This window comes from Sus scrofa, chromosome 12 (genome assembly GCF_054392235.1).
Source record: "Sus scrofa isolate SSC_HxYL_T2T_F1_AM1 chromosome 12, Sscrofa_HxYL_maternal_Yorkshire_Landrace_v2.0, whole genome shotgun sequence".
NCBI lineage: Eukaryota > Metazoa > Chordata > Mammalia > Artiodactyla > Suidae > Sus > Sus scrofa.
The window spans coordinates 57716668-57742614 of record NC_139394.1 but is presented as its reverse complement, the minus strand read 5'-3'; the positions used below and the strand labels follow the sequence as shown (position 1 = coordinate 57742614).

At 50.0% G+C, this 25947-nt stretch overlaps 1 protein-coding gene across 4 annotated transcripts; it reads left to right on the top strand.

Annotated features, from left to right (window-relative positions):
- The first annotated feature begins 3734 nt into the window (after window positions 1-3734).
- On the top strand, window positions 3735-21738 carry ASGR2 (asialoglycoprotein receptor 2). 4 transcript variants are annotated; one of them, XM_005669199.3, is made up of 9 exons: window positions 3735-3893; window positions 4201-4286; window positions 10167-10286; window positions 10480-10575; window positions 11177-11248; window positions 11404-11490; window positions 11573-11718; window positions 21030-21136; window positions 21335-21738. In XM_005669199.3, the coding sequence occupies exons 2-9, from the start codon at window positions 4220-4222 to the stop codon at window positions 21489-21491; spliced, it is 852 nt and encodes a 283-aa protein (XP_005669256.1). In that variant the 5' UTR covers window positions 3735-3893; window positions 4201-4219; the 3' UTR covers window positions 21492-21738. The 4 variants fall into 4 exon arrangements, with proteins under 4 accessions (XP_005669256.1, XP_013836753.1, XP_005669255.1 ...); XM_013981299.3 differs by having other exon boundaries at window positions 11573-11781; XM_005669198.3 differs by having other exon boundaries at window positions 4201-4340.
- Window positions 21739-25947: the final 4209 nt, after the last annotated feature.

Genomic DNA, 25947 nt, shown 5'->3' with positions numbered 1-25947 from the left:
TATCATCATAGGAGGGGCAGGAATGGAAGAAGCAGTGAGGGGCAGAGTAGAGCAGCATGAGGCAAGCAAGAAAAGAAAGGGAATAAAAACTGTACTGAAAAAGAGTATGGAGGGAGTTCCCGCTGTGGCATCTCTGTGGCCCCAGGACACGGGTTCAATCCCTGGCCTAGCACAGTGGGGTCCAGGATCTGGCATTGCCGCAGCTGCCGCGGAGGTTGCAACTGTGGCTAGGATCTGATTCCTGGCCCAGGAACTCCATATGCCACGGGGTGGCCAAAAATGAAAAAAAAAAAAAAAAAAAAAAAAAAAGATCACAGATATGATCTCATTGATGCAAAAAATGTGTGTGTGTGTGTGCGCATGAAATTAATTATGAGGAGTTCCCTAGTGGCCCAGTGTGTTCAGGGCCTGGTGTTGTCACTGCTGTGGCGTGGGTTTGATCCCTGGCCAGGTAACTTCTGCATAGCATAGCCAAGGGGAAAAAAAAAAAAAAAAGAAAATTAAGTATGAGAATATTCTGTGATCTAGAAGTTTTATTCTTGGATGTAGTCCTGAGAGACAGTCTCACCTAGGTCCTCAGAAGGACATCGTGGTCATTGGCTGTCGGGCACAACCTAGGGTTCATTACTAAGGGACTCGTAAATGTGCTGTGATGGTTACACACCATTGACCACCATTCAGCCGTTCATAGTAACAGACCAGAAGTACAAATAGCAACATGGGTAGATCTTAAACCTTTATTGTTGGCTGAAGGAGGTCGGGGACAAATGGGATTTATAAAAGTTCCGCTGATGTTTCCAACAAGCAGGCACACAAACTATACCACATATTTTATAAGGATACCTATGTAAGAACATATATTGTTTCAGTTATCCGCTGACACATAACAGAGCAACCCAGAGCGTTTGTGGTTTAAAACAAATGGCTACAGTTGACCCTTGAATCCATGTCTACGCCATTTTTTTTCCAGCTAAAAATGTATTATGCCACCTGCAGGTGCCAAACGGGGGATACAGAGAGAGACTATAAAGGGATACTCGGGGATTTTTTACTGCAGGGGAGGGCTGGTGCCCTAACCCCTGCATTATTCGAGGCAATGCAGTTTAGTTGGTCATGAACTTGAACGCAAGCAGCAAGGTAAGCATTGCTTAATGGAACATTCATGTCGATAAGATATCTACAAATTCACTCATTCATTCATTCATTCACTAAATGCTTGTTGAGCACCTAATATGGGCTGGGCACTGGGGATGCAGGAGAAAGTCAAGCATACAAATATACATGCGTGTGCGCAGGTGCCTGTGTGTGTGTGTGTTCCGGGTCACACTTGTAAAAAATGTAGCTCTTACTGCCAGTTACAGTCACAAAGCAAAGCAGCCACCACTGCTTTAGTGGCTTTGCAGGAATGCCAGGCTGTTGGAATGTGTGGCTACTTCCTGTGTGCCAAAAAGTTACCCCAAGGAAATCAGAGGCCTGTGTCCTTTTCAACACAAGGGGAAACGCAGGCAGCTTTATAAGAGCCACTCTGCCCACAGCCAGCAGCCAAAGTCTGAGGAGGATCAGAAACTCAATGACAGGAGTTCCCGTCATGGCGCAGTGGTTAGCGAATCCAACTAGGAACCATGAGGTTGCGGGTTCGATCCCTGCCCTTGCTCAGTGGGTTAACGATCCGGCGTTGCCGTGAGCTGTGGTGTAGGTTGCAGACGCGGCTCGGATCCCGCGTTGCTGTGGCTCTGGCGTAGGCCAGTGGCTACAGCTCCGAGTCAACCCCTAGCCTGGGAACCTCCATATGCTGCGGGAGCGGCCCAAGAAATAGCAACAACAACAACAACAAAAAAGACAAAAGGCAAAAAAAAAAAAAAAAAGAAAAAAGAAACTCAATGACAAAAATTATGTTTTCTCAGCCACCAGGCTGCCCAGCTCTGGGCCAACTCGCTTCACCCTCCAGGGGAGTAGAGACCCTCAGGGACCTGGAGTTCAGGGGGAGGAGGGAAGAGCATCCAGAAGGCGGAAGGCAGGAGGGACTCAGCTCCAGAGATAAGCCCCTTCGGTGGCCCTGGGTCCTCAGACTCAGCCACGGCGCCAAATGAGCCACAGATGTTTTTGCAGGTAATTCTCACAACCGGTCACCTCAGGAGGTGGGTTCTGCAGCTGTTCCCCTTTCACAAGAGGCGGAAATGGAGCCTCGGGGAGATTAAGCGACTTGCCCCAGGTTGGTGGGTAGGGACATTGAGAGGCCAAATTGAGTAAAGAGGAACGAAAAAGAGAGCTACCACGTGATCCTGCACTCCCAGTCGTGGGCAGCTCTCCCCAGAAAACCGTGATTCGAAAAGATACATGCACTCCGGTGTTCATTGTAGCACTTGTTACAACAGCCACGACACGGAAGCAAGCCAGATATCCAGCAATTGAGGAATAGATAAAGAAGAGGTGGGACATGTATACAGTGGAATATTACCAGCTATAAAAACAATGAAGCAAGGCCATTATAGCAACATGAATGGACCTATAGAAATGATCATTCTCAATGAAGTAAGGCAGACATCTAGCATATGATATCACTTATATGTAGAACCTGAAAAAAAAAAAAAAAAAAAAAAGGATACAGGGAGTTCCTGTTGTGGCTCAATGTTAACAAACCTGACTGGTCTCTATAAGGATGTGGGTTCGATCCCTGGCCTTGCTCAGGGGGTGAAGGATCCAGAGTCGCCGTGAGCTGTGCTGTAGGTCACAGATGCAGCTTTGATGCGGTGGGGCTGTGGCTGCGGCCCTGGTGTAGGCCAGCAGCTGCAGCTCCAATTCGGCCACCAGGAACCCGAGCCTGGGAACGTCCATATGCTGTGGGTGTGGCCATCAAAAGCCAAAAAATAAAAATTAAGAAAAAATTTTAAGATAAAAGTGATCTTATTTACCAAACCGAAATAGACCCACAGACATAGAAAACAAACTTACGGTTACTAAAGGGGAAAGTGAGCAGGATAAATTAGGATAAATTAGGAGGAGGATGGGATTAACATCCACACCCGACACTATGCATAAAATAGATGGTCAACAAGGACCTCCTGTGTAGCGCAGGGAACTCGATTCAATATTTTGTAATATCCTATAAGGGAAAAGAATCTGAAAAAGAATATAAATATTTTATATATATATGCTTATGTATTATATATAACACATGTTATATATAATATATAAAACCGAATCACTTACATATATCGGATGTATAGTTATATATGTAACTGAGTATAGAGACTATATACTCTTTTTCAGGTTATGTATACATATACACACACATATCTATCTACTATGCGTTGTTATTTCAGGTGTACAGTACATCCTAGGATGTGGGAGCCTAGGCTCAGACGTCAGACTGGGCAAGAGCGCAGAGCCCGCCCCCCTCTGATCCCAGGCAGGGATATTTGGAGAAAGCAGGAATTCTGGGAAAGTCAGAGGCAGGAAGTGAATGGGGGAGGAGGGGCAGAGGGGAAGCAGCAGCAAACCTCACCCGGGCTCCTCCTGTCCCCCCCACCTTGCCACGTGCCATGAGGAGTGGGGTGACTGGCTTGCGGGGGTGAGGGGGACAGACCAGGAGTCACCTTCTCTGTGAAGGACAGAGACAGTCCTGCCCCCTGCCCCCACCACAATTCGCCTGAGTTCCACCTCGGTTTCCACTCCTATTGACTGTCCAAAGTCCCAGGGGCAAGAGATGCCAGGATAGAAGCGCCGGGACGCTCAGACGCACGGGCTCAGAGCCCTCAGCTGGACTGGCCCTCGCTGCCGCGCTGCCGCAGCCTCCAGCACCACCTGTCCCACTTCTTCTGCTTCTTGCCCCTCCTTAGCCCTGGGGCCTGGGCTGCCCGAGAACACGACTCAGCCCGCCATACCCTTAACAGGTAACCCAGGCTCGGGGAGCAGCTGGCACTGGGAACAGCCCCCGGTTCAGGGATGGAGGGGGGCAGATGGGAAGAGAAGTTAGGGGGGCATTTGGAAACTGTGGAGGGGAGGCTCCTGGCCATGGCAAGGCCCAAGCAGTTTCCTGAGAAGGGATGGGACCCCGCTGTATTTTGGCCCCAAACTCACCTCCAAGCCAAACCATTGCCTTGACCCACCCTCACCCCACATCCATCAGCCCTCCCCCCAAATTAGCCTCTGAGCACAAGCATCAGCCCTGAAAGAGAGGCCCCCCCCACCCCGGTCCAGTTGCAGCCCAGGACCCAGCATGGCGAGGGACTTCCAGGACATCCAGCAGCTGGACTCCGAGGAGAACGACCACCAGCTGGGCAGAGGTGAGGGCCCAGGCGCTGGGTACCGTCCCAAGAGAGAAGACCCAATCTGGAAAGGCAAGTGTCCAGTGTCAGCCTAGCTCCTGGTCACTCTCAGTCCCTGGGAGTTCTCTGTCACATTCACTCCATGACCAGGGACTGTCCCCTGTGGTCACCTCCTTCTCCACCCCCAGGCCCCCAGGGATGGTTCCTCTTCCTTCCAACCTGAGCAGCATGTGCTGTGTGTGTGGGGGTGGGGGGTGGGGAGGGAGTGGGGATGGGTGTGTGTTCTAGGGAAAGAATACATAGAGGTCCTGGAAGATTCTAGAAGATTCCTACTTTCCCCCCAATCCCTCTGCCTGGATTCTTCTCTAGCAATTTTTTCTTTTTTTTTGTCTTTTTGCCTTTTCTGGGGCCACTTCGCGGCATATGGAGGTTCCCAGGCTAGGGGTCTAATCCGAGTTGTAGCCGCTGGCCTACGCCAGGGCCACAGCAACGTGGGATCAGAGCCGTGTCTGCGACCTACACCACAGCTCATGGCAACACTGGATCCTTAACCCACTGAGCAAGGCCAGGGACCGAACCTTCATCCTCTTGGTTCCTAGTTGGATTCGTTAACCACTGTGCCACGACGGGAACTCCTTCTTTAGCAAATCTTAACCAAAGGCCCCAAGTGTCTGGGAGATGGTTTTCAGGTGAGAAAGATCTGAACAATTCTAGGCTGTGTGGCAGCCAGGGCTCAAAGCTCAGGGAAGGGGATGGGAGGTTTAGGGACCCTCTCCTTCCTGAGGCTGGCAGACCCAGGGAAGGCTGGTGCTGTGGCGGGGTGGGACCTGGACGGGGCAGAAACAGTGGGGGGCAGAGCACAGGAATCCCCACCAGCTTCTCCTTAACTTTTGAAAAATGGAATACAAGAGTTACAATAACTATTTGAGCATTTTGGGGGGCTGTGCCGGCAGCATGTAGAAATTCCCAGGCCAGGGACAGAACTCTGGCCACAGCAGCTACCGGAGCTGCTGCGGTGACAATGCCAGATCCTTCCCCTGCTGCACCACAAGGGAAGTTGACAAGAACTCTTTTGATGCCCTTGTCTGCTAATCCTAACAGTTCTGTCAGTTCTGGCTTAGTTTTGGTAGATTGATTAACCTCCTTATCATGAGTTGTGTTTTCCTGTTGCTTTGTATGCCTGGTAACCTCTGATTGGGTGCTGGACACTGGGCATTTTACCCTGTTATGTCCTGGGCATATTTGTACTCCTCTAAAGATGCTTGAGGTCTTGGAGTTCCTGTTGTGGCTCAGTGGTTAATGAATCCAACTGGGAACCACGAGGTTGCGGGTTCCATCCCTGGCCTTGCTCAGTGGGTTAAGGATCCAGCGTTGCTGTGAGCTGTGGTGTAGGTCACAGACGCGGCTCGGATCCCGTGTTGCTGTGATTGTGGTGTAGGCTGGCAGCTACAGCTCCAATTAGACCCCTAGCCCAGGAACCTCCATATGCCGAGGGAGCGTCCCTAGAATAGGCAAAAAAAAAAAAAAAAAGATGCTTGAGATCTGTTCTGAGATGCAGTCAAGTAACTTAGAGTCAATTGGATCCTTTTGGGTTTTGCTTTTGAAACAGCCACACCTAAGGCACATGAAAGTTTTCAGACAGGAGTTCCCGTTGTGGCGCAGTGGTTAACGAATCCGACTAGGAACCATGAGGTTGTGGGTTCGGTCCCTGCCCTTGCTCAGTGGGTTAAGGATCCGGCGTGGCCGTGAGCTGTGGTGTAGGTTGCAGACGCGGCTCGGATCCCGCGTTGCTGTGGCTCTGGCGTAGGCCGGTGGCTACAGCTCCGATTGGACCCCTAGCCTGGGAACCTCCATATGCCGCGGGAGCGGCCCAAGAAATAGCAAAAAGACAAAAAAAAAAAAAAAAGAAAGAAAGAAAGTTTTCAGACAAAGGGTTGAATTGGAGCTGCAGCTGCTGGCCTATGCCCCAGCCATGGCAACACCGGATCCGAGCCACGTCTGCAGCCTACACCACAGCTCGAGGCCATGCCAGATCCTTAATCCAGTGAGCGAGGCCAGGGATGGAACTCATATCCTTACCGACGCTGTGTTGAGTTCTTAACTCACTGAACCGCAACGGGAACTCCTGGGTTTTGCTTTTATGGTGTGTTAGATGGGTCTGAAGCTCTACTGAGGCAAGAGCTTCTTGGGTACTTTACCCACTGCCCTGTGGGTTATGAGTTTTCCAGTCTGGCTGGTGGGAATGGCACTATTCCCGGCCCTGTGTGAGTGCCAGGCATTCTTCCCTAAGGCTTTTGGGTTGTTTTCCTCCTGGCCTTGGCCAGTTTTCCCCACATGCATGTGGTGATCAGTACTCAGCTTGCCTGAGCAGGTCTCTGGGATTCTCTGATCCTCTGCCCTGTGACCTCTGACTGCCTTGCTCTCCAGACTCTCAGCTCCATCTCCCTCTCTCTCTCTCTCTCTTCAAAGGGCCGTGTTCATGGCACATGGAAGTTCCCGGGCCAGGGGTCAAATCGGAGCTGTAGCTGCCAGCCTAACCACAGCCACAGCAATGCCAGATCTGAGCCTCATCTGTGAGGCTTCCCCACAGTTCATGGCAACGCTGGATCCTTTTTTTTTTTTTTTTTTTGTCTTTTTGTCTTTGTTATTGTTGTTGTTGTTGCTATTTCTTGGGCCGCTCCCACGGCATATGGAGGTTCCCAGGCTAGGGGTTGAATCGGAGCTGTAGCCACCGGCCTACGCCAGAGCCACAGCAACATGGGATCCGAGCAGCGTCTGCAACCTACACCACAGCTCATGGCAACGCCGGATCGTTAACCCACTGAGCAGGGGCAGGGACCGAACCTGCAACCTCATGGTTCCTAGTCGGATTTGTTAACCACTGCGCCACGACGGGAACTCCCAACGCTGGATCCTTAACCCACTAAGTGAGGCCAGGGATCCAACTTGCATCCTCATGGATACTAGTCAGGTTTGTTACGGCTGAGCCACAGCAGGAACTCCCAGATCCATCTCTTTATGGCAAGCAGTCTGCTGGGCTCTGCTTGGCTCTCCCCTCCCTGCCCCATGGCCTGCAAACTTTGTCCTACCTGGAGGCTGGGGCTGTCTGATGACTTGTCTTGTTGGTTTCCTGTCTCCACAGGGATCACTTGTCTTTGTTTCCTGAATTCCAGTATCTCAAAAAATGTTGTTTCTTGGAGTTCCCGCTGTGGCACAGTGGGTTAAGAATTTGACTGCCCTGGCTAGGGTCGATTTGGAGGCGTGGATTTGATCCCCAGCCTGGTGCAGTAGATTCAAGGATGTGGTGTTGCCACAGCTGGGGCTCAGATTCAATCCCTGGCCCAGGAATTTCTATATGCAGAGGGTGTGGCCATAAGAAAAAAGGAAAAGGAAACATTTTTTCTTATAGCTCTCTGCTTTTTGTTCGGCTTGTTTCTGGCAGTAGGGTGGATCTAGTGCCTCTGCCTCCATGTTTAGAAGACTCTGACTTTCAAACTCGCCTGAGCTGCACTTGATATGTTTCATTTCACTCTCAGAACAGTCCAATCAGGCAGCTACTGTTCCTACCCCATTTTTTTTAAATTTTCTTTTTCTTTTTCTTTTTTTTTTTTTTTTGTCTTTTTTGCTATTTCTTGGGCCGCTCCTGCGGCATATGGAGGTTCCCAGGCTAGGGTTCTAATCAGAGCTGTAGCCACCGGCCTATGCCAGAGCCACAGCAACGCGGGATCTGAGCCGTGTCTGCAACCTACACCACAGCTCACGGCAACGCCAGATCGTTAACCCACTGAGCAAGGGCAGGGACCGAACCTGCAACCTCATGGTTCCTAGTCAGATTCGTTAACCACTGCGCCATGACGGGAACTCCCCCCCCCCCTTTTTTTTTTTTTTTTTAAATTGCAGTAAGAAGAACACTGAATATGAGATCCACCCTCTTTTTTTTTTCGGGGAGGGGGAGAAACTCTTTTTTTTTTTTTTTTTTTTTTTTGCCACTTCACATGGCATACGGAAGGTCCCAGGTCAGGGACTGAATCTGAGGCAGAGCTGTGACCTACACCACAGCTGCAGCAACGCCGGATCCTTAACTTGCCGTGCTGGGCTGGGGACTGAACCCAGGGCTTCCAGAGCCGTAAGCCGGATCATTAACCCACTGTGCCACAGCAGGCACTCCGAGATCTACCCTCTTAAGGCATTTTATTTTATTTATTTATTTATTTATTTATTTATTTATTTATTTATTTTTGCTATTTCTTGGGCCCCTCCTGCGGCATATGGAGGTTCCCAGGCTAGAGGTCGAATCGGAGCTGTAGCCACCGGCCTACGCCAGAGCCACAGCAACATGGGATCCGAGCCGTGTCTGCAACCTACACCACAGCTCACGGCAACGCCGGATCATTAACCCACTGAGCAAGGGCGGGGACCGAACCCGCAACCTCATGGTTCCTAGTCGGATTCATTAACCACTGCGCCACGACGGGAACTCCTCTTAAGGCATTTTAAAGGGTCCAGCGGCCCCTTGTGAGTTCAGGAACAGCATTGTAGGCAGCTCTCCAGAACGCACTCGACTTGCACGACAAAATTGGAACCTGTTGATCCGCAACTCCCCGTGTCCCCAGCCCCTGGGGACCATCCCTCTGCTGTCGATGCCTGTGGGTTTGATTCTTTTAGATTTGTCACTTAAATCAACTGGCTCCTGACCTCAGAGCCAGTTGATGGCACAGCTGGATCAGCTGTGGGAGGGTCTGGTTTCAGGGCAGAGGTCCAGGGGGCAGATGCTGAGTGGACCCAGAGTCGGGACTTACAGGTCGTACGTCGGTTTGGGAAGCAAGCCAAGGGCCCGTTGAATGGACGGTGCTGGAGAGAGGGTCAGGGCTCAGCCGCGGGGTCCCCAGGGGCGGGGAAGACCGTGTGGCCTGGGAGAGGGGAAGCCTTGTAGGAAGCGAGAGGCAAGGGGGAGGCTGTGCCGAGTGGCAAGGGGTGCGTCGGGGACCTGCCTCTCTAGGGTAGGAGAAGGGCCTGGGTATGGCCCACGTGGACGAAGCTGACAATCCTTGGTGTGAGGGGTCAGGGGTTCTGGGTGGATGTGGGGGTGCCTGAGTGTGATACACATGAGAGAGGGAGCTCAGGCAGGAGCCCAGAGCTCTGAGAATCCGGGGCGGGGGCGCGCGGGGGGGGGGGAAGCTCTGCGTGTGCATGTGTGTAAGAGGACGTGACATTTAGTGTGTGTGCGTGAGGGCATGTGCTGATGAGAGTGTGTGTATGCAGGAGCGTGAAATGAAAAATATGTGTGCAGCTGTGTGTGACGGGGGGGTCTTGGCTTGGTTGAGGGAAAGGAGAGGTTTCTGTGGGGTGACTGAGCCTGAGGGGAGAGGGTGTATGGTGGGACCAGGGCTTCTGAGGGTCAAGGGCGGAGGGCCCCCAGTGGTGGGAGACGAGAGGATGGGCGTTCGGGGTGGGGTGGGGTGGAGGGCGGCTGCTGGGGATGGGTGCGCAGTGGAATGCCCTGGACTTAAGGATCCCAGTGGAACTGGGGGCGGTTGTCACAGGGTGGGATTGGTCTGAGGGGCCCAGACAAATTTAAAGCACACAGGATCTGGTTTCTAGGACCCCCAGGTCCAAGATCAGGGCTGTGCACACCGACGATGTGACCATCGGGTGCATGTGTGCTGGATGCACCTGTGTGTGTGCATGTTTGTATGTGTTCCTGTGGGTGTGTGTGCAAATGTGTGTGTGTGTGCGTGCACGATGCATGAACACAGGATAAAGCCCATGGTCTTACGCACCAGCACCCCCCACCCCGTCTCCTTTCTTCCCACCCACCCGGCGCTGCGCTTCCTCTGCTCCCCTGGTGCTCCCCGTCGCTCTCTGGCTTCCTGGCCTCTGACGCCCCTTCTCTTCCAGGGACACCTCTTCCCCAGCCTCTTGTGCTGCAACGTCTCTGCTCCAAGCTCCGCCTCAGTCTGCTTGTCCTGGGCTTCAACGTCCTGATGCTGGTGGCTGTCTGTGTGGTGGGGTCCCAAAGTGAGGGTCACAGGGATGGGGCAGCCATGGGGGAGGAGAGGCGGGCAGTGCTGGGGGCAACGAGAGCCATGACGAGGAGGGGATGGAGGCAGTTAGCGGCAGTGAAGGGGAAGGCACGTGGACAGTGATGGGGGGCTGTCATATGGGACACAGTCCCTTCCACTTTGTCCCCTTTCCACTGTCTTCGGGCAAGGAACACAACTGCAAATGGAACTGCAGACCCTAAAGGAAACGTTCAGCAACTTCTCCTCCAGCCTCCTGATGGAGATGCTGACGCTAAGCACCCGTGGTGAGTGGGTGCTCCCCCAAAGGGAGGGACTGGGTGGGCTGGCTGGTCAAGGGGTTGGTTTGTCCCCGTGGGTTGGCTGGGCTCCGTGCTGGGTCTACTATATGGGTGTGTTCCGGATGCTGGGGACCGGGGCACAGACCCGGGCAGATAACTCAGTGGGAGAAGCTGGGGAAGGCTTCCACAGATGCCGATTCCTGTGCAGAAGGCCCCTGGAGGATGAATAGGGGTTAAGGGATGGAGGGTGGAGCCAGGTAAAGCACAGAGTCTGTGATGACCGCGGCGGGAGGAAGACCACTGTACATTCTGGGACTGTGACCACTTTCAATGGGGCAGGAGGGGTGGGCCAGAGAGGTGCCTAGGGCCAGGCCATGCAGGCAAGCTGTGCTAACTCGTGGGGCTTTAAGAAAATGGGGATCTCTTGGAAGAATTTAACAGGGGAGCGGCCCGAGCAGTTTGTGCTTCAGAAAACCAGCGTGCAGTGCAGGGAAAACTGGGCGGAGTCGGAGAGACCAGAGCGCGGTGCGCCCCAAGTCCAGGATCTGTGGTCCAGTGGCGTGAGGATGTCGGGGCGGGAAAACAGCTTAGCTTTCCTCTGTTGCAGGAGGCAGCGCAGGTGACAAGGTGACATCTCTGGAAGCCAAGATGGAAAAACAGCAGCAAGACCTGAAGGCAGGTCAGAGACCCTCCTTTGAATGCGTGCGTGCGTGCGTACGCGCGTGCATGCGTGTGTGCGTGTCGTGTTTCCTCCGCCGAACGCAGGCGTCCTGGTAGCTGGGGCATGCGCACTGGCCTCACCATTGTCGTCCGTCGCCCCCCCCGCCCCCCCAGATCATGCCACCTTGCGCCTTCATCTGAAGCACTTCCCGAGGGATGTGCGCACGCTGACTTGTCGGTTGGTGTTCCTCCAGAGCAACGGTAAGGAGCGGGGTGGTCTCCCGTCCCTTGAGCCTGCCGCCTCCAGCTGGATCTCATCTCCCTCTCGCCCCGATCCCCTCAGGCACGGAATGCTGCCCGGTTAACTGGGTGGACTATGAAGGCAGCTGCTACTGGTTCTCTCGCTCTGGGAAGGCCTGGGCCGAGGCTGAGAAGTACTGCCAGCTAGAGAACGCCCACCTCGTGGTCATCAACTCCAGAGAGGAGCAGGTGACACCGTCCTCTTCCCCAAGACGGGAGGAAACCTCGGGACCGCGAACTCTGGGAGGCTGGGTCAGGCTTGTTTTGTTACTCTTGACCTGAGGAAGAGTCCGGAAGCAGGGGTCTGGCAGAGCTCTGGGAGATTCGTGGTGGAGGAGCCACTGATTCTAAGAGGTGGGGGATTACAGCCGGGACCTGGGACAGAGGAACAGGAGCAGGTGACCAGGTGATGAGCAGGTCAGGAGACAGGACGCGGGGCAGGATGAGCTGGATGGCCAGGACTTGGGTGGAGAACACAGTGGAGAGGCACAGCTTCCGCTTGCTGGGTGCTGGCCTTGGGGTGTGATGGTCTCAGGGACTCACCTGCCATGGGTTACTGTGTCCCCCCAAGGCGCCCCAGCTCTCCCGTGCCCTCTGCTGCCCCCAGACCACAGCCCCAAACACCAAGTACAGGGAGGCGTCCGGCTGTTAGAACAGGGAGGACATTTTTTGGGAAAAGTCGATGCTATCATTTACTGAGTCCTTCCTATGTGTCAGGGCCTTTCATAATCCAGTCCTTGGATCCTCCCACCCTGTGCGTTGAGCACTCTTGTTAACTCCACTTGGAGGGGCATAGAGATGAGGGAACTAAAGAACAGAGGTGAAGCAACTTGCCACACAACTAGTAAGTGCTAACTAGATCTATATGTGCATGGTAGGATGGTTACAAACATATTGCTTCACTGATCGGGTTGAACTTGTCACTATTTTATCAGTATTGGCCTGTAAAATGCCAATTGCATGCAGGTCCACCTAAGACTTTGGTAGTTTGGAGTTCCCTGGTGTCCTAGTATGTTAAGGACCTGGCCTTGTCACTGCACTGGCGCAGGTTCCATCCCCGGCCTGGGAGCATCTGCATGCCATGGGGGTGGAGGGGTGGCCAAAAAAAAGACTTGAGTCGACTGTGATTTGATCCACAGCTGGTTCATGCTGGTGACGACTTCATGGTGGGTGGGCTCGTAGCTCCGTCCTGATGAAGTCAACGCCGGTGTTCTGTTTGGTGCTTTTGGCCTTGAATTCATCTTCATGTGATATGAAGAGACTGGTCCTTGATGTCTTTTCGCTGGCATCTGCTTAATGTATCTCTGTCCATTCTTTGTCTCCAGCCTATTTGCGTCTCTGTTTTAGATGAGTGAGTCTCAGCCTTGGCAGTATACTGTAAGCTCTTGAGGAATTTAAAACATTGACACCTGGAGTTCCCGTCGTGGCGCAGTGGTTAACGAATCCGACTAGGAACCATGAGGTTGTGGGTTCGGTCCCTGCCCTTGCTCAGTGGGTTAACGATCCGGCGTTGCCGTGAGCTGTGGTGTAGGTTGCAGACGCGGCTCGGATCCCGCGTTGCTGTGGCTCTGGCGTAGGCCGGTGGCTACAGCTCCGATTGGACCCCTAGCCTGGGAACCTCCATATGCCGCGGGAGCGGCCCAAGAAATAGCAACAACAACAAAAAAGACAAAAGACAAAAACAAAAAAAAAAACAACAAAAAAAACATTGACACCTGGTCTCACACACAAAGATTTGATTTAATTAATCTTGGATTCATCCTGGGCTTTGAGATTTTTAAAGTTCCTCCCAAGCATCACTATTCTGATGAAGTAGCATCTTGTCCTTTTGGGGAGCTCAAGGCCAGACCTCTGCTTGGCTTGAAAAGGGACGTTTTCCAGAATTTTCTGTCCCTTAGGGCGTCTTTGCCTCTTAAAATTCCCCAATAAACTCATCAACTTTAAAAACAAGTGACGCTACTCTACAAGCTGAAGGTATTTCTCCTATAGGTTATGTATAAGTTTTGTGTTTGTTTTTTAATTTCAATTTTTAAAATTATTTTAATTTTATTTTTTATGTGATGGCCACACCCGAAGCATATGGAAGATCCTGGGCCAGAGATGGAATCCGAGCCACAGCTGTGACCTCTGCTGCGGGTGCGGCAACATCAGATCCTTTAACCCGCCTCTGCCAGGCTGGGGATCAAACCCGCACCTCCGCAGTGACCCGAGCTGCTGCATTTGGATTCTTAACCCACTGTGCCAGGGTGGGAACTCCTGTTTTTGGTTTTTAAAAACTGAATATGTAAGCGCCTTTTTGCCTTTTAGAGGTGAGTATATCTCATTTACATTTTCAAATTTTAAAAACATGTTTAAAGGAGGTAGAGTTGACTTACAAAATTGTGTTTGAGATATATAGCAAAGCGATTCAGTATTTTCAGATTTTTTCCCATTTTAGATTATTACAAGATATTGAATATAGTTCCCTATGCTCTACAGCAAATCCTTGTCACTTATCTATTTTTTATCTAAAAAATATTCGTTTTCTACTAATCCCACACTCCTAATTTATCCCTCCCCGCCAGTCCCCTTTGATAACCATGTTTGTTTGCTATGTCTGAGTCCATTTCTGTTTTGTACATAGATCCATTTGTATTATTTTTTAGATTCCATATGAGTGATATCATAATATTTGTCTGATTTATTTCACTTGGTGTGATAATCCCTTGAGTATGATCATTGATAAACCCTGATACCGTTACTGCAAATGGCAATATGGTTATTTTTCGTGGCTGAGTAATATTTCCTTGTGTGCATGAGAGTGTTTGTGTGTGTATACACTCAGGTTGCTTCCATGTCTTGGCTATTGTAAATAGTACTGCGGTGAACACGGAGGTGCGTGTAACTTTTAGAATTAGCGTTTTCATCTTTCCCAGATATATACCTAGGGGTAGGATTGCTAGATCATATGGTAGCTCTCTTTTTAGTTTTGTTGGTTTTTTTTGTATTTTCTCGGGCCACACCCATGGCACATGGAGGTTCCCAGGCTAGGGGTCTAATCGGAGCTGTAGCTGCCGGCCTTCGCCACAGCAACTCGAGATCTGAGCCATGTCTGCAACCTACACCACAGCTCATGGCAACACCAGATCCTTAACCCACTGGGCGAGGCCAGGGATCGAACCCACAACTTCATGGTTCCTAGTCAGATTCATTAACCACTGCGCCACGACGGGAACTCCCTTTTTTTAAAATCTGCACCTGTGGCATGTGGAAGTTCTCAGGCTAGGGGTTGAACTGGAACTGCAGCTGCTGGCCTATACCACAGCCACAGCAATATGGGATCCTTAACCCACTGAGCAAGGCCAGGGATTGAATCTGCATCTTCATGGTTACTAGTCAGGTTCTTAACTGCTGAATGACAACGGGAGCTCCTATTTGAAGACTTCCGATGCTGGCCATTCTGACCCGTGTGAGATGACAACCCCACTGTGGGTTTGATTGGCATTTCTCTAATAATTAGTGGTGTTGAGCATCTTTTCATGTACCTGTTGGCCGTCTGTATGTCCTGTAGAGAAATACCTATTTCGGCCTTCTGTCCGTTTTTTGGATTGGGTTATTTGTGTTTTCGATATTGAGTTGTCGGCACTGTTTGTATATTTTGGGTGTAACCCCATCATTTGAGGTATTTTCTCTCATTCTGTAGTTGTCTTTTAGTTTCGTGTATGGTTTGCCTTTGCGGTGCAAAATCTCTCAAGTTTCATGTGATCTGGTTTTGTTTTGTTTTTTTTTTTTTTGGCCGCAACTGAGGCATGCAGAAGTTCCCCGGCCAGGGATCAAACTTTGTGCCACAGCAATGACAATGCTGAATCCTCAGCCACTAGGCCACCAGGGAACTTTTTCCCCCCCGTTTATTTATTTTCGCGTCTGTTTCTTTTCCTTTGGGAAACGGATCTAAGAAAATATTGCTGTGCTTTATGTCCGAGAATATTTTGCCTGTGGACTCTTCTAGCAGTTTCATGGTGTCATGTCTTATATTTAGGTCTTTAACCCATTTTGAGTTTATCTTTGGGTAGCTGTGGGGGAGTGGTCAAAGTTCATTGATTTACATGTATCAGTCCAGCTTTCCCAGCACCACTTGTTAAAGAGCCTGTCTTTTGTCCATTGTGTATTCTTGCCTCCTTTGCTGTAGAATGACTGTAGGTGTATGGGTTTATTTCTGGGCTCGCTCATATTTTAATTTTTTTATTATTTATTTATTTATTTTGTCTTTTTGCCTTTTCTAGGGCCGCTCCCACAGCGTATGGAGGTTCCTAGGCCAGGGGTCCAATCAGAGCTGTAGCCGCCGGCCTACACCACAGCCACAGTCACACGGGATCTGAGCTGTGTCTGCGACCTACACCACAGCTCACGGCAATGCCAGATCCTTAACCCACTGAGCAAGGCCAGGGATCAAACCCGCAACCTCATGGTTCCTGGACAGATTTGTTTCTGCTGCCCCATGACGGGAACTCTTTTTTTTTTTCTTTTATTCTTCCACTTGCAATATGAGCTGTATCCTTTTTGTTTTCTCTTCTGTGGTATTTTCGACTAGATGTAGCTTGTTTTTAGTTATATTAGTAATTGCTGTCACAACTTTAAAGGATGGGCTGAAAGTTATTGGCTTCAAAACATGAAAGAGTGTGTGTAACTTTCCATATGAAAGATGAGACTGGCCCCCTGCTTCGCATGCCTCATTCTATTCTCTTTTTAAAAATGGAAAAATTATTGACATATAATACCGTGTAAGTTTGAGGTGTAGAACAAACTGGTTTGATGCATTCACACACTGCAATAGGGGTGATGGATCCGTGTTACTTTCGCCTTTATCATGTCACATAATTATCATTTCTTTTCTGTGTTGAAAACAATTAAGATTATCTCCTAGCAACTTTGAAGTTTATAATGGCTCGTTCTTTTTTTTTTTTTACAAACACTTTTCTGTTTGTTTATACGTGAAGGAGGGGGAAGCAAATCATTTACAAAGAGGAGGGAACAAAGGGAATACGGTTTCATTACATGTCAGTGTTTCTCAGTTTCTACAACAAGATTCTGTGATAGCAGGGGTTTGTTTCTGGTCTCCTTTGTTTGGGTATTGACATTTTGCAATGCTTAAACAAGCTGCACACCGGGGCCTGAGATCGCAGGGACAAAGAGGAATCAAGGCGGGAAAACCTACCGAGCTGTTACCTAGGGAAAGAACCTTTTTTGTGTGTGAAACTATTCCAACCGAGCTATGGATTTAAGGCAAAAATGAGTAGGTTGTTGGACAGTCATTTCATGTAAAATGGTATGGCAGGAGATTACGCTTTTCAGATAAATAGGATCCCTTGATTTTTTTTTTTTTTCTTTTTTTGTCTTTTTGCCTTTTCTAAGGGCCACCCCCGGAGCCTATGGAGGTTCCCAGGCTAGGGGTCAAATCCGAGCTGGAGCCGCTGGTCTACACCAGAGCCACAGTAACACGGGATCTGAGCAGAGTCTGCAACCTACGCCACAGCTCACGGCAAAACCGGATCCTTAACCCACTGAGCAAGGCCAGGGATCAAACCCACAACCTCATGGTTCCTAGTCGGATTCGTTAACCACTGCGCAACGAAGGGAACTCCCAGGATCCCTTGATTATTGCAGATGTACATGAAGCATCTTTGACATGCAAGCAACAGTCTTTGATGAAATCCTCGCTTTTCCGTGTGCAATAATGGCTCATTCATTTCTTCCCGCATTCCTTATGTGTTGGCACAAAGAGTTGGAGTCTTTTCTCTTTTTTAGGAAGATATTAAATCACCTTTAAATTTTTTTAAATACAGTTGATTTAAATACAGTTGATTTAAAATGTTAAATTATCCGTAATCACAGATTGTATGTTTATGGTTTGAGATTACATAAAAGTACTCGACACATAATGCATTAGATCCTAAACCGTAAGTTTAACAAAATTGCTGGATCGCACACAGTTAAATATAGCATTTCTCTTTTTTGGATATTTATTTTTATTTTGCATTTTAATATTTTATTAATTTTGATTTTATATCAGAGTATGATCGTTGTACACTCTTGTCTTAGTTTCAGGGGTACAGCCCAGTGGTTGAGTTATGCGTATACCCATATTCTTTTTCAGATTCTTTTCCCATGTAGGTTATTACAGAATATTGAGTGCAGTTCTCTGTGACATACAGAGGGTTTTGTTTTTTTTTTTTTGGTCTTTTGCCTTTTCTAGGGATGCTCCTGTGGCATATGGAGGTTCCCAGGCTAGGGGTTTAATCAGAGCTGTAGCTGCCAGCCTACGCCAGAGCCACAGCAATGCCAGATCTGAGCCGTGTTTGTGACCTACACCACCGCTCACGGCAACGCCGGATCGTTAACCCACTGAGCAAGGCCAGGGATCGAACCCACAACCCCATGGTTCCTAGTTGGATTCGTTAACCACTGAGCCATGACGGGAACTCCCTGCAGTAGGTTCTTGTTGATTATTTTATATATAGTAGTGTGTGTATGTTAATCCAAGTCTCCCCCACCTTTCCCCTTTGGTAATCCTAAATTTGCTTTCCAAGTTTGTGAGGCTGCTTCTGTTTTATAAATAAATTCTTTTGTATCTTTTTTCTTTTTCTTTTTTCTTGGTCTTTTTGCCTTCGTAGCACCACTCTCACGCCATATGGAAGTTCCCAGGTTAGGGGTTGAATCGGAGCTGCAGCTTCCAGCCTGCACCACAGCCACAGAAACTCAGGATCCAAGCCACGTCTGTGACCTACACCACAGCTCACGGCAACGCCAGATCCTTAACCCACCAATCAAGGCCAGGGATCGAACCCGCATCCTCGTGGATACTAGTAGGGTTCGTCACTGCCGAGCTGCAATGGGAACTCCTAGTATCCACTGTGTATACGCCCCACATCTTCTTCATCCAGTCCTCTGTCGATGGACATGTAGGTTGCTTCCCTGTCTTGGGTGTAGTAAATAGTGCTACAGTGAACAGTAGAATGTATGTGTGTTTTCGAATTAGATTTTTCTCTGGATAGATGCCTAGGAGTGGGATTGCAGCATCATTTGGTTGTTCTATTTTTAGCTTTCAAAGGCACCTCCATACTGTTCAGTTAGAGTCTCTTCTGTCTTTGGATTTCATTAGCCTCATCCAGATATATCTCTGTGTTGCTATTCTGTCTGTATTTTTGCTCTAAGGAGAGTCCTGTTAACCACGAAGTTAGGTTTTATAACATTTGGGAAGACTTTCTTAAGCCACATATTTGAATAATTTTTTTCACGTCCATTTGTTGTCTTTTCCCCTGGATCACATCATCCAAAATTATCTCCATCATCTGCAGCCATCATCTGGTTGCTGCTTACTTCCATCTTTCTCTTTTTTCCGCTGTCTTCTGGGTCCTTTTTGCAAGCCTATCTTTCGTATTTCAGACTTGGTTTTTTTCCTAGGTTGCTGTTTGTTTGTTTCATGTAGCTCAAAATTTTCTCTTCATGGGAGTTCCCGTTGTGGCTCAGTGGGAACGAATCCGACTCGGAACCATGAGGTTGCGGGTTCGATCCCTGGCCTCGCTCTGTGGATTAAGGATCTGGTGTTGCTGTGACCTGTGGCTCAGATCTGATGTGGCGGTGCCTGTGGCATAGGCTGGCAGCTGTAGCTCTGATTGGACCCCCAGCCTGGGCACCTCCATCTGAAAATGTGGCCCTGAAAAGCGCAAAAAAAAAAAAAGAAAAAAAGATTTTCTCTTCAGTTTCTTCCCTTTACTTATCAGTGTTACCTTTCTTCTTTCATAATTTTATTTATTTTTTTTTTAATTTTTATTTTTTGGTCTTTTTGCCTTTTCTAAAGGGGCCGCTCCCACGGCATATATGGAAGTTCCCAGGCTCGGGGTCTAATCGGAGCTGTAGCCGCCAACCTACACCACAGCCATAGCCATACCAGATCCGAGCTGCTTCTGCAACCTACACCATAGCTCACGGCAACACTGGATCCTTAACCCGCTGAGCGAGGCCAGGGATCGAACCCGCAACCTCATGATTCCCAGTCAGATTTTTTCCATTGCACCGTGATGGGAACTCCTTTTCATATTTTTATATCATTCATCTCCTCTTTAATATTTTTGAGGATGTAAGTTGTTGCTCAGTATCCTCTCATGTTTTGAAACATGACTTCTTTACAAAGCACATTTTCCATCCTTTTTTTTTTTTTTTTTTTTTTTTTTTTTGCCTTTTTGCTTTTTAGGGCTGCACCAGTGACATAGAAGTTCTCAGGCTAGGGGTTGAATTGGAGGCACAGCTTCTGGCCTATGCCACACTGGATCCTTAAACCACTGAGCGAGGCCAGGGATCGAACCTGTGTCCCCATGGATACTAGTCAGATTTGTTTCTGCTGAGCCGCGACGAGAATGCCCACTTTTCTTGTTGATATCACCGTTGCGTCCTTCCTCTTCTCTTCTTCCTTTTCAAGGCCTTCAGGGGTGCTCCCCTCTCTGCCTTCGGAGGAGGCGACTCGCTGTAATCTTAGTTGTGTCTCTAGGAAGTGAGAGTGGAATTAGGAAAATTCCCTCCAAATGCAGCTGGAGCCGCTTCATGTGGTGTCAGAGGGAACAGCTACATGTGCATGTTGATCAGCCCATCGCTCTGTTTCCTCCTAAAACAAGGCGACCACACCCTCCCCCTGCCGTCCTCCCAAACCAGGGACCTCAAGGCCCCAGAGGCAGCCGTAGCTGTAAGAGAAAGCCACCTGGGGGGTCCCTTGTCCCAGGAGAAGTGCCGGAGTCCTGGGAAGCCACCTCATAGACAGCTTTCCCCCCCCACCCCCGGCCCCTGCCAGCTGGATGGTGGGGCTGCCCCTCACACACAGGGCATCCTCCAGAGCTCCGACTGCCAGACCCCGCGTAGCCAAGTCGCAACAGGGCTGTGGGCAGTGGGTCCACACTTGGGTGCTCCAAGGCCTGGAAAACTCTAGAAATGACAGCTACACATAGAAACAGGAGCAGAGGTACTCAAGAGGCAAGCTTCAGTGGGGTGCTGGGGTCCATGGGGGCAGCAGGGGCAAGAGCCCAGGTCAGGATCCCGAGAATTTGGGGCTCTGGGTGGAAGACAGAAGACTAGAATCTGAGTCTAACAGCTGTGAGTTAGGTGTGAAGTGGGGGGCCCGGTCAGGGGGCAGAGGTCCTGAACTTGGGCACTGGCCCTCAGGCTCTGGACTCTGCTGGCTGCCACCGAGTTCCTTAACCTCCCGTGGAAAGTGTGAATCCTTAGGGCACCCAACTTAGAGGACTTCGTAAGGATTAACTAGGATCCTCTTGGTAAAGCACTTGGCGTGAGGGTTAGCCCAGTCAGTGGTCACTGTACGATGCTGAGGATGCAGAGGAAAATGCAGGAACTAGTATGGGGAGCTGATGCTTCAACCTGGGGGCAGATCAGGCTGGGGAGGGCTGAGGGAACCACAGCGAAAGCCCACGTGGTGGTACACAGGCCTAGAAATTGCCCTCCTGCATGTCTTCCAGAAATTCATTGCACAACGCACGAACCCCTTTCAAACGTGGATAGGTCTCACCGACAGTGACGGTTCCTGGAAATGGGTGGATGGCACAGACTATGGGAACGGCTACAAGTAAGTGGCCTCGCCTCCCCACTCCCTCAGGGACCAAATTCTCCAACCATCCCCAGGCTCCCCGCCTCCAAGGCTGCAGCTGCTGCTCCCTGCACACACACCCCAAACCCCGAGGTCGTGCTTTTCTGAGCTGGGGGTGAGGGTTGCTGGGCTGGGGGTGGGGGGCATCTGGAGCTGAGCTCTGTCCTGCCTTCCTAGGAACTGGGGTGCCCTGCAACCAGACGACTGGCAGGGGCACGAGCTGGGGGGCAGCGAGGACTGTGTCGAGATCCAGGGGGACGGCCGCTGGAATGATGATTTCTGCCAGCAAGTGAAACGCTGGGTGTGTGAGATGAAGCAGAATATTACCATGTAGACCCCCGACCTCCAGCAGACCCCTGCCTCCAGCCCCCCCACCACCGGGGGGGGGGGCATTTTGAAGAAAAGGAGGAGAAGAGAGTCGTCAGAGGCGGGGGGAGGGGCTGAGGAAAGCTAGCAGGGGCTGGTTGAAGAATCTCGGACCCCGGGGAGCCTGTGAGCCTGCCTCCTTCTGAAATTCACTGTAATTATGATCATTTTCGGCCTCCTCAATGGCGTAGGAAGAGAACAAATACTTGAAAGGCTGCGTGGAGTGGTTATTTGGCGCTGGCAAGTGCAGGCTGCAAAGAGGGAGGGCGGGGGAGTCCGGAAGAGGGAAAGCTAAATAAATATCTAAGAAAACAAGTACTAGGCGGCTGTCCTTGACACCTGGTCCTGAAGGACAAGGGTCAGGGACGGGAGGGAAGAGGCTGGAGCAAGGTGCCCCCATGGAAGGGAGACGAAGGCGGCTGGGCTGGGGCGGGAGGGTGTCCACACCCACACTCTGAGCGGTTCTCTGGAGTTGGGGTCCCCTCCAGAAGAGGTTCCAGGGAACAGCCCTGCTCCACCGTCAGCTGGAAACTGGGCTGGGGAAGGCCAGTGAAAAAGCTTTGCTGGAGCTCCCTGGTGGGTCAGTGGGTTAAGGGCCTGGCGATGTCCCTGCTGTGGTGGTGTTGGGATCCTGGCCTGGGAACGTCCGCCTGCTGCCGGCCTAGCAGAAAACAAACAAAAGGGGTTTGCGAAGAGGAGGGTGGGTCGGTTCCAGCAGATCTGGACGTCTCTCTAGAGTGTCATCTACGACTTCTGCAGTGTGTAAATGTCACCTTCCAAGGTCATTCTGAAACTGACTTTAAAGGAGTCTTTAAGCAACTGGATTTTGGTGTGTGTGTCTTTTTGTCATTTCTTGGGCTGCTCCCGCGGCATATGGAGGTTCCCAGGCTAGGGGTCCAATCGGAGCTGTAGCCACCGGCCTACGCCAGAGCCACAGCAACGCAGGATCCGAGCCTCGTCTGCAACCTACACCACAGCTCATGGCAACGCCGGATCCTTAACTCACTGAGCAAGGCCAAGGATCGAACCCACAACCTCATGGTTCCTAGTTGGATTCGTTAACCACTGCACCACGATGGGAATTCCTGCAACTGGATTTTTTTTTTGTTTTATTTTTATTATAAAATAGTATAGGAGTTTGCATGGCTACAGCTCCGATTAGACCCCTAGTCTGGGAACCTCTATATGCTGTGGGAAGCAGCCCTAAAAAGACAAAAAAAAAAAAAAAAAAAAAAAGGAAAATTGACCATTGCAGGTTTCCTCTCAGGATGCTTCCTGTGTGGATGTGTGTCATTATGTAGTTTGCTTTTTTTTTTCACTCTCCAGTGTCTCATGGACATTGAGTCCCAGCTACTTGATTCGCTGAGTTTTACTTAATTAAATTTAGCAGGGGCAGCGAATGCCAAAAGTATGCATGTGCCATATGCTGTTTAATCATTCTCTGATGGGTGAGTAGTTGCTATTTTTATCTTCACGCAATTACTCTTTCAAGCAATTTTTGCTTCTAAGCTTGTGCTGGGTCAAGGCTTCCCAGTCCTCGGCTGGAAATTTTTCTAGGGCTTCTTCAAAATGTGTATAATTGGCATTAAATTAAACAAATTATGGCAGAAATAATACATGCACTTTCAAGTCTTAGAGGGCTGGAAGCAGTTACTGGTGCTGTTCAGAGAAACTAATTTTAGCGTTTTAGCTGTTTGCCTTAGTCCTGACATTTGTACTTTGATGTGAGACCACACAAACTATCTATTTCTCAATTGCAGGCATTATTTAGTCATTTTTTATCGTGTAGATGGGTACAGTTGTCCAGTTTAGTCTACAACAATTTTTACTTAAATCCAAATGCAGACTGTATCGGTTATAGCTGTGTCAATATTGTTCACTGCTGAGTCAAGTCGTATAATCTGATTACATTCCCTTTCTTGCACAACTTCTGTTTCTTCTGAAGTTAATCATTTAAAATTTTGCTTTGTCTTCTTTGAACCAATTGCAAAGTCTTCCTTAACTGTAACCAGCCTGACCACACAATTTTCTGCAGGTGCCAACTGGTCACATAGCCAGCATTTCCGTTGTACTTTTCCCGTAAAACCCCTGGGATGAATCCAGGTTTCAGGGGGTCTGAAAGGTACACAATTGTGGGGAGCTCTCCTTAGGAAAGAAATGCTAAATTAGTAATAGAAAATTAAGCGTAAAAATTAATGAGGAGTTCCCATCGTGGCGCGGTGGAACGAATCCGACTAGGAACCATGAGGTTGTGGGTTCGATCCCTGGCCTCACTCAGTGGGTTAAGGATCCTGCGTTGCTGTGAGCTGTGGTGTAGGTTGCAGACGCGTCTCGGATCTGGCATTGCTGTGGTGTAGGCTGGCAGCTGTAGCTCCGATTGGACCCCTAGCCTGGGAACCTCCATGTACCGTGGGTGCAGCCCTGAAAAGATGAAAGCCCCAAAAAATAATAATAATAAAATAAAAATAAAAAATCTAAGAAGAATACACAAAAAAGCTGAAAACTACCATAAACATCACAAAATCCAGAGAAGTGATTTTTAAAAATTAATTATTTATTTTTCGCTTTTTAAGGGCCGCTCCCATGGCATGTGGAAGTTCCCAGGCTAGCAGTTGAATCAGAGCTATAGCTGCCGGCCTCTACCACAGCCACAGCAGCGGGGGACCCGAGCTGCATCTGAGACCTACACCACAGCTCACGGCAACGCTGGATCCTTTAACCCACTGAGCGAGGCCAGGGATCGAACCCACATCCTCATTAACCGCTGAGCCACAAAGGGAACTCCCGTGATATATTTTTAATAATCTTTCAAAACACCTGTGAAATCCGTCTTCCCCACACTTTGTGGCCACATGCTTATTGTCTATTTCTGCAGGTGGTAAGGGGGTCGTACGGTGACTTTCCATAGAGAGAAGAGGAAGATAAGAGGTTTCCTCCGGAGTGTTTCTTTTTTATTACTGAAGTCCATGCTTCAGGGTGGCTCGCGGCCCACCTTCATGTCACGGGAGTCTTCGCAGGCGGAGCAGGGGCGGCAGCACCCCCGGAAGCCATGCCTGGGCAGGTGGGCCAACCTTAGGGAGGGGTGCCGTGATGGCGAGGCGTCAATCAGGGACCCTCTCCGACGCAAGCCCCACTGTGTTTCAACTCAGCTTCTTAGTGGCATGTTAAAAAGGCCACCGGCCACGAAGGGAAGCGTGCAGGAGGGGAGGGAAGGGGAAGCCGTGGAAAGTGACTCTGCCCATCTGCAGTGATGGTAATTCAAATAGCCTCGCTTCCCATAATGTACCAAAGCTTGGGATCCTGTGAGGACTTGCTGCAGCCTGGGCCCTGCTGAGAGGCCCATGAAGGGGCCCTCGAGCTCAAGCTCCCTTAGGCTGCCTGTTGACCCCCTCCTGCACCGCCTCCTCCCCGTCCCCTGCCAGCCCCTCCGCCTCCCCGTCCCCGTCCCCTGCCAGTCCACCAGCCTTTCGGTCTCATCTTGGCTCCCACTGGAAAGGTCGTTCTCTGCTTCTCTGCAGAGCAGTTATCTTGGGAGTTCTCGGTCATCCTGCGAAATTCCTGGACCTCTCTTTCTCCTGGGCTGGAATCTCCCTTCCCTGGATCCGTGTGTTCTTTCTTGGTTTAGTTCCTTGTTTTATTGAAACCTTACTCCCCCCTCCCACTCCCCGCGTGCGCCCCGTAGCTTTCTGAAAAAGGGTGTACAGGAGGGGCTTTTTTGGACAGACGGATGGATCATTTGTGGAAATAGGGCATGCTAGGGTGAAAAGGAATCTCCTTTTACGGTTTCATTGGCCTCACCCCGTGTTTTCCAGCTTTCAACGGGCTGCGGAGAGATTTGACCCTCTCCTAGGCCTGGTCCCTGTGCGTCTTTAGATGTTTACCACCGGTGTCTGAAAAGCCTTGCAGTCATCATACGAGCGCTCATGGGGGTTTTCGTCTGGGAGGGAGGAAGGCCGTGCTGTGGGAGAGCCACATGGTTGGCCTTTGGGGCAGGTCCGAGGGTTTTGGTGCTACTTGCTCGAATTCTGCTGCTGGCTGTATATTCTGCTGTGTTTCTTCCTACCCTGTGTCTCCTGGGTGTCTCTGGAAAACCTCCAGAGACGTTTGTCCACATCCTCACCTGCATTTGGTCACTGGGTTTTGGTTTTTTTGTTTTGGTTTTTTGCTTTTTTGGGCCACTCCTGCCGCATAAGGAGATTCCCAGGCTAGGAGTCTAATCTGAGCTACAGCTGCTGACCTATATCACAGCCGTAGCCACACAGAATCCGAGCCACATCTGGGACCTACACCACAGCTCACGGCAATGCTGGATCCCCAACCCACTGGGCGAGGCCAGGGATCGAACCTGCAACCTCATGGTTCCTAGTCTGATTTGTTTCTGCTGCGCCACGACAGGAACTCCTGTTTTTGTTTTTGTTTTCAGT